The sequence below is a fragment of the Larimichthys crocea genome, chromosome I, assembly GCF_000972845.2.
Source record: "Larimichthys crocea isolate SSNF chromosome I, L_crocea_2.0, whole genome shotgun sequence".
NCBI classification, from domain to species: Eukaryota; Metazoa; Chordata; class Actinopteri; family Sciaenidae; genus Larimichthys; species Larimichthys crocea.
In genome coordinates this window covers 5,912,665-5,925,169 of record NC_040011.1, presented here as the reverse complement: position 1 = coordinate 5,925,169, position 12,505 = coordinate 5,912,665, and the positions used below count along the sequence as shown (strand labels likewise).

At 39.0% G+C, this 12,505-nt stretch overlaps 1 protein-coding gene across 4 annotated transcripts in view; it reads left to right on the top strand.

The window, feature by feature from the left end:
- tns1b (tensin 1b) overlaps nucleotides 1–12,505 on the top strand; it is a 160,411-nt gene that overhangs the window by 118,073 nt on the left and 29,833 nt on the right. For 3 of the 4 annotated variants that reach the window (XM_027277366.1, XM_027277396.1, XM_027277426.1), the window contains 6 exons: nucleotides 699–811; nucleotides 898–958; nucleotides 2,600–2,675; nucleotides 5,436–5,565; nucleotides 5,774–5,839; nucleotides 6,116–6,238. In XM_027277366.1, coding sequence (XP_027133167.1) covers nucleotides 699–811; nucleotides 898–958; nucleotides 2,600–2,675; nucleotides 5,436–5,565; nucleotides 5,774–5,839; nucleotides 6,116–6,238 — 569 coding nt within the window. The remainder of the gene's footprint in view (nucleotides 1–698; nucleotides 812–897; nucleotides 959–2,599; nucleotides 2,676–5,435; nucleotides 5,566–5,773; nucleotides 5,840–6,115; nucleotides 6,239–12,505) is intronic. The other variant, XM_027277342.1, reaches the window with a different exon arrangement.

Below are 12,505 nucleotides of genomic sequence, written 5' to 3'. Positions count from 1 at the left end.
TTTATAGAATGAGTTTGACCCAGAGGTGAACTGTCTCGCAAAAAAAATGTTGTCTTTCTGTGAACTGAAAAGCTTTAAAGCCAACTTAATTAATTTAAAATCCAATATTCACTCTCATCTCCTCTGCTCTCTACAACCTCCTGAAGCAAAATCTCCAGCCTTTAAGCTGCTAAATGCTTCACTGTGTTCACCAGCTAATTGCAAGTTGTTGTTGTTTTTCTACTGAACACAACTCTCTGCTGTAGCTGGAATCGGTGTTGATGGAGTGGAGTTTGTGGGCCAAAAAAAACATGAAATAATAATTCAAATGAGGCAAAAAAGTTCTAAAGGGCTGATGGGAAAAATGGGGTAGTTTTTTGTGGGTTTTGCAACCTCTTTCACATTACACACAGCCATTTGATTCATTGCTTATATAAACAAATATTTGTTTCTGCAGCTATAAAATATTTAGTTGATTGATTGCATTTATAATAAAAACAAGGTGCATGGATGGCTCATTCAGCACAGCTGACAAGTCGAAAACATTCATTGTTGTTGTTAGAGGTCAAAGCCAAATATCATGTCTCTTTGTTGTGATGAACACAGGATTATAACTGTATCCTTTTGTTGTAAAACATTAACAGTCATGATCCAGTTTGACGGAAGGGAACATAGCAGCATGCTCATGTCTTTCTTTTCTCAACCTCTGCTTTGCTCAGATATGTGGAGTACTTCAGCGGCTTGCTCTCTGGACACATCAAGATCAACAACAAACCCCTGTTCCTTCACCATGTCATTATGCACGGCATCCCCAACTTCGAGTCTAAAGGAGGTGAGTATCATGCACACACGCACTGGCAGACAAGTGTTTTCACACACGGAATTAAGCTTTTAACTTTTTGAAAAACTGCTTTCCAGGTTGTCGTCCTTTTCTCAAAATCTACCAGGCCATGCAGCCCGTGTACACATCTGGGATCTAGTAAGTCTTAAAACATACTCACACTCAAATGCTTTTACAAGATTCCAGGGATAGCAAGCTTGTAATGGCTCAATAATAAAAAGCCCTGATTTTCCTTTATAGCCTCTCCCTTAACTCCCCTGCCCCCCAATATACACATAGTCCATACCTCTTGCCAGTTTACACCCTGTGCTTACCTCACATTATTGTATTTAGCTAGCCTCCCCAGCTGCAGGCTCTTGTTTCCCTACTTTAGATCCCGTAATCATTTCTAGTATTATTTGTGACTGGAGAGCCAATGAAACATGCAGACAGGCATCTGTGTGGACGCCTGCAGGGCTTTCCTGCCAGAGGACCCTGCTGGTTCCCAGGGCCAGACAGGAAATAATGGATGGTATGCTTTTCTGTTGTTGTTTTGTTGAGAGAGGAGGTTAGAGGAGAGGATGGGAGGGGAGAGCTGCACTGCCCTCAGATGGATGAGGCAGGCATGCAGGCTAAATTTACACCACATTTCAAAGTGTTACAGTTTAAATATAACACAGATTATCATATCTGGGTGAACAGTTAAAACCTGCCTGTTCCTAACTGACAAACAATCATGCAAATGTCAGAGGATACAGCTTCTATACATACATCTATACATGTTCAAGTGCACCTTGAACATTTAACACATATTTTAAACATTAATAACTCTTTAATAACTAAACTCTGCTATGCATTACAACTTGGGTGAGGCAGCATTAATGGAAAAGACTTAACAATATGGCCTACCTGTGTGGTAGTTATGGAATTAAGTAAAAGCTTAAACGCCCAAAGTAATTAATATTAACTTATAACTTATCGCTAACTTTGTCTGTTTGCCATTTAGTCCTGGCCAGGTAACATACAGGAGGATTATCAGAACGTTTTTGCTGAAAACAGCTGCCTCCTACAGCTAATTAGTTTGATAAAGTAGAGTTTGCAGTCCAGAGAACCAAAACAAAGAGCTGAAAGATGTTCAACTGCTCCATAGAGCTGAGGGGAACTCCAGAATTGGGTTACATTTCTCTGTTGGTTTGTTTACTACAAGCAACCTTGTAAATCATTTGATCCACTGTATTAACAAACCGTGATCCTCATGTTCTGCCTGTGTTTTCTCATACTTTGCCTTGTGCCTTCATTTTAACTGTAGTGCTGAAGTTTTATGAAATTACTACTGTAAATAGTAAAGCCTGCTGGTGTTTACCTGTTTCTACTATGTCCATTATTACATGAGTGTCAACACTATAAACACATTTACAGCAGACATAATAACTAAGTGTGAAGCAATCGGTGCACATACACTTCCAGACTCCCAGCCCCTTAAAGCCCCAAATCATATTCCTCCCCACTTCCTCTCACATGATCCCTATTAGCACCCTTTGATCCTACTCTCCCAGTTAGACAATCATGTAGACACTAATACCCAAAATTAGCCCAGCTCTGCACCGCGGTTACGCTCTGTGATGGCTGTTAAAGCAAATAAGGTATTGTTAGTAGACGTTGTAGATCATGTGGTTATACTCAGACAAGCAACATCAAAAAGAAAACTGATGAAATGGATGAAAGATGTTGATTTACACTGTCATTACAGCAGTAATGACGAGGGCAACCTTGTTATCTAACTTGTTTTTTCTTTTGCAGTAATGTTCAGGGTGACAGCCAGACCAGCATCTGCATCACCATTGAACCTGGTCTTCTTCTGAAAGGGGACATCCTGGTAAGAATGGCACACTATGTCTGATTACGAAAGACAGCAAAAGAGTATAATCTTAGTATAATATCTCAGCTGTTTGGAAACTAGGAAATAAGGAAAGTGGAAACATAGCTGGAGAACTTTTTTCTTATGTCACTGGGTTAACTCCTACGTGTGAAGGCATCAGCAGACAAAGCTTATTGTGTTACTTTTTCCCAACGTGTTACATCTGCCAGAAATAGAGAAAAATAAATGGATGTGAACTGATGTTGATCATAGAATGCCAAAGAAAACAGGTGCAGAAATGTATGGAGGATGCACTGATTTTTATTGTTTTTTTAGTAATGAGGGAATCCTGTTGGTTTTTCCAGTCTGACGTCAAGTGTATACTGAATGCATGTGCTCTAGCAGTTTATAGTGTCCATTCACAGAAGAAATAGGGCCATAAACCTGGGGGAAGACAGCTGACTGGGTCCTATATCTCCATTTATAGACCCTCATTAGCACACAATATGTTTCCTGGGAACTATGACGTCAAATTGGCAATGTAACAGCGCTTGGTATACACAGGGTACTATGTTAACATGACATAATCATTTAAAAGTTCTTTGCAAAATCATTCTCATTCAAGTTAAACATAGATCCTCAATAAAATAGAACCTGTGGCTTATTTTGCATCCACTCAGGCAGAAGAACTACACACATCGGCAAACTTTCTGCTTCTGCTCATTCATGGCATAATGTTATCTATGAGACGTCCTCAGGGCTCATAATCTCAGCATGGAGAATTTTTAGTGGAGCACTTACTGTTCACCTGAGGCTGTTCTGTTTTGGCCCTTCAGAACAGAGCTCCTATCTCATCCTTTATTTAAGACGGTCTAATGGATTCTGCTGAAGGCTGTTGATGCTCGTTATTATTCAAATAATAGAGAGGATGTGAGCTGTTACCTTATAGCCAAATGGGAGAGACATTAGTCAGCATGGAGTGTGCTCCTGTATTTAAAACTGTACTGGTATGTGTGTGTTTGTGTGTGCAGTGGAATTAAGTTGAGGATAATATGACTGCCAGGACAAAATTAATTACTGAACAGATAGATGGAAAAAAAGATAGCGACAGAGTAAAATCTTTAGAAAATGATTTTAATTCTTTAGGGTTTGGCTTTGGTTTTCATCTTTTATTGGTCAGGGTTAGTCATTAGCGAGAAGATAACACTGGAGACAAACCTCTGACCAAAGTTAAAAAACATGCCTAGCAGCACACTAGTCTTTCTAGTCTTTGTATAATGCTAAGCCAACTTCAAATTTAGCGTAAGGACATGACAGTGGCACCAACTCTTTGCAAGAAAGTGATTAAGCCTATTTCTAAAGAAAACCTTAATGGGTTTAAACCATATACTGACCGGACTAACCAGAAGTTGTTAATTTAAACCTGAAATAGATATGAGCTGATCAGAAATTGCTATATTAAATAGAAAACTATTTACAAAAACAGCCTCAACCTTGATTTTCAGAGCAATATTTTGAATTTTGATTAAATTTATTGTTAAATACTGACATATTCTACTCTATGAAAGTAGATTGGCTGTACCAGATACTCATTTCTGCAGAGTATTCGCTGAATCCCTACCTATTTCCCAAAATGTTGTGCTATTCCTGACATTAATAATTATATAATTTACTTACACACAAGGGAAAAGGGAAAGGGCTTTGTTTTGTTTTAAGCCTTTGTGTGAAAATGAAAATGTGTTTGGGCTTTAAAGGCAACATGTAAGCTCAAAATGAATGTTTTCCTCCTCCTATTTTTTCTCAAACTTGGCTCACCAGCCTTGTTTTGCTCATGAAACGGAGCCCCCTCTGTGGGAGGTTTGCCATATCCCAGAAAGCTGCACTAAGCCACAGGATATTCTACTTTGCCTTCCTCTCGTCCTCAGTCCTCCATGTGCTTGCATAGATTTGGGAATCTTATATGTTTTGGTCTTATATGGCCACACAAGTAGAATGTAGGTTTAAAGCCAGTCAGTTGCATCTCACTTAAAATCATATTCAAATTGAGTTTTTAGCTGATGATTTCATGCATCATTTTTTTTGTTAAATTCAATGTGATTTTGTCAAAAATAAACCCTTAAAAACCTGGAAATGTTCACAGTCAACAGTAGAATGTTTTTGAGTTTTTAAGCTGCAGCTTGGGGTCAATATTGCTCCAGTACCTGTAAAACAGGTCCAGGCTGCCCATCAGGAAACAGCAGGAGGGAGAGAGATAATTTTCCTGCGTGGAGTTTTAATGTTGCTCTTAAAGCTGTTTGTGTTGGGAGGAGCAGTTTGGATAATAATACTTGTGGAGAAGCCATACATTACGAGGGATATATCTTAAATGCTTTTTCTAGCTCTGAGCCAGTGCCTAAAAAGAACAAGCACTGAATCAAGCTGGCATGTCTCTGGCTCGTGTTTCACAAAGATCTTTTCATATTGCTTTCACTTGATATTCTGAGTGAATCAGCATTGACGCATGAATATTCAGCTCAGCTACAGAGGTGATTTCATTTAGCAGTTTGTTTTTGCTGAAAGCTTTTTTCCAGATTAGAATTGACAGATTGTATAAAAAAGCCACATCCTGGAATGTTTATTTATTTGATATTCAGAGTACCTGTGGAGCTAACAAGGACTCTGTCCAACTGCAATCCAAGCCCATTACACAGACCCGTTGAGTCCTGTTGGCACTGCTTGGTGAAATGCTGCTACCACACAGTTCTGTTTGAATTTCTTCTTCTTGTTTTCACCCTACAGCTTAAGTGCTACCACAAGCGCTACCGTAGCCCGTGCCGAGATGTGATATTCCGGGTGCAGTTTCACACCTGCGCTGTTCATGACCTGGGGGTCGTTTTTGGAAAAGATGAGCTGGATGAGACATTCAAAGGTAAGAAAATATCTGTGATGGCTTTCTTTATAATCTGTGTGAAATAATTCTAACATTTTGTAAAAGTGAGTAAGTAATGATGCCTTTTAACCTGTTGACTTGCTATCCGTTTGTTGCTGTAATGCCTCAGTAATGATTGATAATGTACAGTTAATCATTTCCACATTGCCAAAGGCTCAGAGTCCTTTTTTTTATTTCCTGTGTACAGATGACAGGTTTCCAGAATATGGAAAAGTGGAATTTATTTTCTCTTTTGGACCAGAGAAAATTCATGGTAAGAATCAATGTGTCTGGTGTCATTGAAGCATTTTCAACGCATTATATTTTACCTTCATACTTATTTTTAGGGCATATTATTGACATATAAGGAAATGTTGGGAAGAGGCAGCTGACCAGTGAACAAAAGCTCTCACTGAATGAAATACAATTAAAAGTAGATAACAGTAAACTATCCCTTAAGTAAAGGATAACCGTAAAAACATTATATAATTTTTTCATTCTTATGATTTAAAGACATTCACGTTTTCTGCTCTGTCTCTTCGTACTTCTGGTCAAGGTGTGGACCACCTGGAAAACGGGCCGAGCGTCTCGGTTGACTACAACACACAAGATTCTCTGATCCGCTGGGACTCCTACGAAAACTTCAATCAGAGTTGTGAGGACACCACAGACGGTAAGTACAGTTAGATATATTGCAACTCCACACTCCACGGTATTTACTAATAGCAGTTTTACAAGCCTTGCTCAGGTTACCAGCTAAAATGCAATTTTTGCAAATCGGATTATTCCAATCGGCACTCTGGCTGCTTATATCAGATTTTAAGAGTTACTTGAACTGGGACATACAACAAGAACGTCAAACCCAGAGTGACAGAAGTGCAATATGGAGGACAAAACAGAGAACAACAGTTTAAGGACAGACGCTGAAAAAGCTGCTTCTGCATTAGAAAGCCACGTCGCCATTGCATGTAGTTACTGACCCTTACATTGTTACCATAGCAACCCATGTAGTTGGTGGCTGGGGATTCAATGTAGGGGCACACAAATTTGATCTGATCACTTGTATTAAAGATCTGATTCGAGAAAAAAATAGTTTTGCCTGCACTTTGAACAAAACATTGCGATAATTAGTGATTTATGATTTAAATTAAGTGGGTAGTGACTTTTTGACCATAAAACACAAAATAAATACATACTGTCTGTGTGTCTATCACACAAAGAAGGCCCTTGTGTGTTGTAAAGTTAACAAGCTTGTTAATTACACTGACTCTTTACAGCCAGAGGACTTTAGGATATGCAGTCATTTCCCCACAACTTTGTAACTTATTTTAAGTAAGTAAATTATCAGATTCATGTAACTGTGTGTCACTCATTACCACTGGATTACATGAACTTGTCATTGATTCAATTTCCAACAATAGACTGCAGAAGTGTTCTCCATTAGCTGTCTGTATCAGCAAGGAGTGTGTTTTAAAATGTTTTTTAGTGAACTTCTAGGTCAAAGGTGGCTTTGCGTGAATCTTTGTAAACTCTACGTGTGACTGTGGGAATGCATTTCAGTGTGGTTGAGAGGAAGTTGGAATTCTATATTAGCTTCTGTCTTCTCTTTCTCGCTCTCGCACACCCACACACACAAAGAGACACACATAAACAGCTGATAAACCGACCTCTCCAACAAAGCTGGTCTTGTCTTTCTGCGTGGCACAGAGGAAAAGGCTCAGCCTGCTTTCTAATGGAGTTTAAAGAGTTTTTCACACTTTCATCTCGTTAAAACTCCCACGCGACCAGGTCATACTGAAGTCACATTTATGTTCAAACCAGTGTTGGAATGTTTTATGGGACAAGACATGGGGTAGCACTTGGGTATAAAAGGTATGAACACAAGTTATTTGATCATAAAAGTAAATCAAAGTCAATTATAAATGAAAAAAATCAGATAATTTACAGTGTTTTGGCCAGGTATCAAAAATCAACCCAAATCAGCCTCATGAGGTTTTAATACTGTCCTAGATGTAAATGGTTAATCATGTTTTGAAAGGGAGGAAAAGATTTGATACCGCTGAATTCATTTGTGGTAAAATTATGACCGCAGAGAAGCCCAAGGCCCTGTGGGACCTAAGCGTAGTGCGAGACATTCCTGCGTTCAGCCACAGGCATGGACAGAGTCTTCCTGTTGAGGGAGCAGTGGTCACTCTGTGACCAAAGTGCTACTTTCTCTGCCACCCAAAAAAGGAAGCAATGCTACGCCCTTAGCGATAGCAGCAAGCCTGTTGTTTTGCCCTCCAGAATTCTGCGAGTGATGGGATGGTCAGCCTGTTTTTTTAACCACTGGGATAACTTTCCTTCTGTTCGCTGCAGATAAAAAAAACTCTTTTGTTAATATTAGAGAAGAATTGTCTTGATGGTATTACATAACCAATAATGGTAAATGCATTGACAGTCGGTATCCCACGTTCAAGTGTAAATTATTATTTACATTATTTACAGATACACTAATAACATAGTCTTTTACTCCATGGTCCAACATTGATATTGTAATCTGCAGCTATCCAGTCCTCGTTCAGGTCTGCAGAGACCTGTTTAGTGGCAGTTTTGCTGCTGCTTGTCTGAAAAATGTAACAAACACAACTGTAAGTCTACAGGATGTCTGCATTGGAATGCAGTGGTGGATGAAGAGAAGGATTTAGATCCTTTACTTAAGTAAAAATATAAATACCACACTATAAAATACTCTGTTCCAAGTGAATATCCTGCATTCATAATAATACTAAGTAAGTCCAAGATTTAGTGACACCTAGCGGTGAAATTGCACATTGCAACCAACTGAATATTACTCACCCTTCCAAGCATGCACATTGCAACCAACTGAATATTACTCACCCTTCCAAGCACCGTATGAGAAAGTGCAGTGACTGCAAAACTAGTGAAAAACGTCTAGACAAGTCTTAGACAATGCACCTTTAAGCAAGTACTCATTATGAAGAATGCCCCTGGTAGTATTAAAGTTATTCTAAATTATTTGTTACAAATTGCATTTGTAACAATCATCTCAAAAAATGTAGTGAAGTACAAAGTACAATATTTCCTGTTTAAATGTAGTGAGGTGGAAATAAAGGAGCAGAAAATGGCAACAAATACAAAAACTAACAATACTTAAAAAGAACAAAAAGGAAGTGGCAAAATAGTAAAAGTTTGCACAAAATCATTTACAGGGTGTGATTGTGTTATGTTTATGTATACAATACAGACTGTACACAGACAGTAGAAACTAACTTATCATTTTGCAGCAAAGTGCTCAGCAATTTAGAGCATTTCATGTTGTGACCAATCTCTGAAAATTAAATTCACAAATGACAAAGTGACTTTAGAAGAGGGATCCTTCAGTATCCTTGGTTCCCACCAAGTGTTTTTTATTGGTCTACCAGATAGCCAAAGGTCAGAGGTTACTTGGCTAACTTCTATCACTACCCATAAAGTGTCTACCACACACTCGGCGGCAGCTTGAAATAGGCCTTGCTAAAATAGAATAGGTGTAAGTATCCTCTCATTCTGTTTCAGTGGAGGTGAGCTTAGAGAGTGTGTGTGTGTGTGTGTGTGTGTGTGTGTGTGTGTGTGTGTGTGTGTGCACGTATACACTCTACAAGCCGATCTGAGTCACCTGCCTCATCTTGTCTTATGTCATCCAATGGTGATACTGTGGTCATGGCTGAATTTTACTTGAATGACGGCATCACACACATGCACGCACACACAAACATAAACACAATTACAGCTTCAGACATGAACACATGATAAGCGTGAGTACAAACGAACATGCGCAATCACAAGCTCTTATTTAACTACTTTAGACTTTGAGTTCTTGATAAGACTTCAAACGTGTCCAGTAAGTGGCCTTTTGTGCTGTTTCTTTATTTAGTGATACACACTGCATTTTAAATGAGCTAAGCTTGTCAATAGAACCTGTTAAAAATGGTTCCTTTCCTTCTCACAGACACAAGAGGGAGAGGGTTTCCAGGAAACTGGAGTGTTTCCACTGTCATTTGGCTTCGCACTTGTTACTACTGAAAAGGCAATTAGTTCCTCTGACAGAGTGGCTTTTAGAGCTGAGAGGCAAAATGGGAGAGGATGTATATCTTTGCAAGTGTTAGTTAAAAACAAAAAAAGTATTGTTGTTGCTGGGTTTGTAGTTTGTCAGGATTGCAGTTGCTTTTCTGAGGAAAGCACTAGACTACTTACAAGAAGTTTTATGCCCTCTTTGCTTATCAAGGAATTGCATACAGCTTTGAAATTATAGGGCCAATGTTTTGTTGGGATCAACATTGGGTAAGCACTGTCTTTGTGGTTGTTGGTTTCCAAAGATTGATGTCGACTTTCATTGTGTTTATTCTGTAAAAACAGCTACAGCTGCTGCGGGTGAGTTTCAGCACAGGGATTTTTGTCGTGCCTGCACCTTGCATAAACACAAGAAAACATCCTAAATATCATACTTGCACAATTTGACTCCCAGAAATCAATATAACATCTGCAAAAATAACACAATTGTAGTCAGCAAAGAAATTCCCTAATAACCAAATCCTTAGTTGTCAAACAAGTCAAGGATATACTTGGTCTTTATGACCTGTACCTCATCACCACCCTTTGACTTGTATCACCAATCTAGAGCATGCTCATGTACAAGTCTAATTAAACAACCCTGCTGCATGTTGAGCTATGATGATGCTAATGAAAGCAAGCATTAAACAAAATGCTGGCCATTTGTGGATTGACAGACCCGTGTTTTTGTTTACCATTCAGTCCAAGTGATTGACTCAGTTAGGCAACCCACTGGATTTCTGACATATTGGGATGAGAGAGAAAGAAAACCTCATGTAATTATAGAGAGCAAAGAAACAGATTTCTCAAGACAGACGGATAAATATGAAATGGATATTCTGTCATTCATTTTTCATCATTTCAATATCAGATTTTCCTCCTTGTTCTGAAATGAATTTCATTATTAGGTCAAAACTCTGGCTGTGTTAAATCTAAAAAGGACATTATGTAATTTTTGTGTGTGTATGTGTGTGTTTGTGTGTATGTGTTTTAGCACCCCCAGTTTCAAATTGCAGTTCACTTTTATAGTTACACTGCCCACTGGCCCGGCTCTGGTTCTGGCATGACACTAGCAGCACTCTCTGCCATCCCCCCCTCCATCCCAGCCTTGAAAAACTCCCTTCTCCCAGTGATCCAAATCTACTGCACTACTTGAACTAACTGCAGCTACATTTGGCAGAATTTTATTTTTTTTTTTACTGTCCATCAGGAAACTCTGTAAATTACAAAGAGTTGAAGCAAAGCAGCCAGCCGTCATCGGAGGGAAGGCAGAAATTCTCCATGAATATGATCCAGTTTCACCAAAATCAGTGCAATAGTTTATGGTGTGACTCAGTCCTGTAAAGTGTTACGCACTTCTCCCGACCAGACCCCAAAGTTACAAAGAATAGGCATTTGGAGTGCAGAGTGGGAATGACAGAGGCACTTCTCTGCTGATAGCTGTAGCATTGCTATTTTAACGTAGAAAACTCCTTAATGTTGGTTTAAACAGTCTTAAACTGGAACTGGATACCACTCTCTCTCCTCTGAGGAGTCTGAGGAGTTAAAGGCAGACTCCTCCGCTCGACTGTGAAGGTCTTTTGTGCACAGATTCACAGGAGGAGGAGTGACAGAGAATGTCAGTGTGGGTTTGTGCATGCTGCTTGCTGCTCAGCACAGAAAGACAGTCCCTAAGAGTTACATGGTGGGTTTGTGTCCCAGCATTTCTTCGATTTTTTTATTTTTATGTTGATAGTCATTGAAGAGCTCTGTCGTCAACCTGTGTCCAGTTTGTCCTCCGTACTTTGTAACACCGGAGAGAAAATTTGTCACAAATTCAGCAGCTGACGTCTTTGACAACATGTGAGTAGCATGCTTGGTAATAGCAGACCAGAAACTGAATTTTCACTTTGTCTGGAAATGCACTGAATGACTTATTGACATCAGGTTGTCTATTATCCAAACACTTGGCCACATTTTGTTTCATGTTAATCTTTTTTTACTACTTCAACCACATTGACATGGGCAGTTTAATCTTTTACAAATGCTTTTATCCAATACTGATGAAACATGGTGGCACATATGGCAGTATGATTTTACTGGCTCTATTTTTGTAACCTTGGCCATCATTCCTATCAGGAATAATAGCACAGTACTTACGAAGTTAATCGCTTAGATGGGAATATAGCAACAAGTCTTAAGTGGGTACTGGTGTTAAATAGACCTCAAGGTCAGCCAAATTTAGAAGAAAAAATGGATGCAAAAAATAAATGAATACATTTATTAAATGTATTACCCAAAACGTCCATCCTGACTTTCTGGTCAACTTTGGTGTAACAATGCAGAAGTGTTCCCAGATTTCAGCATTTTTTTACGATAGAAATAATGGACAGGTCTGTAAAATTATGTTGTTTAACAACTGTAGAAAATTCTAGGAACAAAATGAGTCAAGTATCCTTGATTTCTCTATGTAAGATTATTTTCTGATACCATTAAGTTACTGTTTATCCAAGGTCTAATAAGCATTTCCTTGTGTCGAGAAGTGGCAGCCCAGGTGTGTGTGTTGTTTTCCACATCCTCTCCAGGAGGTTAATGCTTCTTTGATCCCATACACATTAATCACATGCAGATGTCTGTGTTCCTATCCCCACAGCCTTAACTTATCCAAAAGAATGGATGAGCTGACTATGCCTGCCGTATTGGGCAGAGACTATTTGTTGCTACATTCTTGAAGCAGGAGAGTGAGGTTCATATGAGTCAAGTCAAATTTAAGTCTATTTGTGTTGCCTGCTGAGCTACAGACAGGATTGTGGGGTTGGGTTGGGGGGGTTACATAATCTTGGTGGAGATAGAAGTTGATGCAATAGAA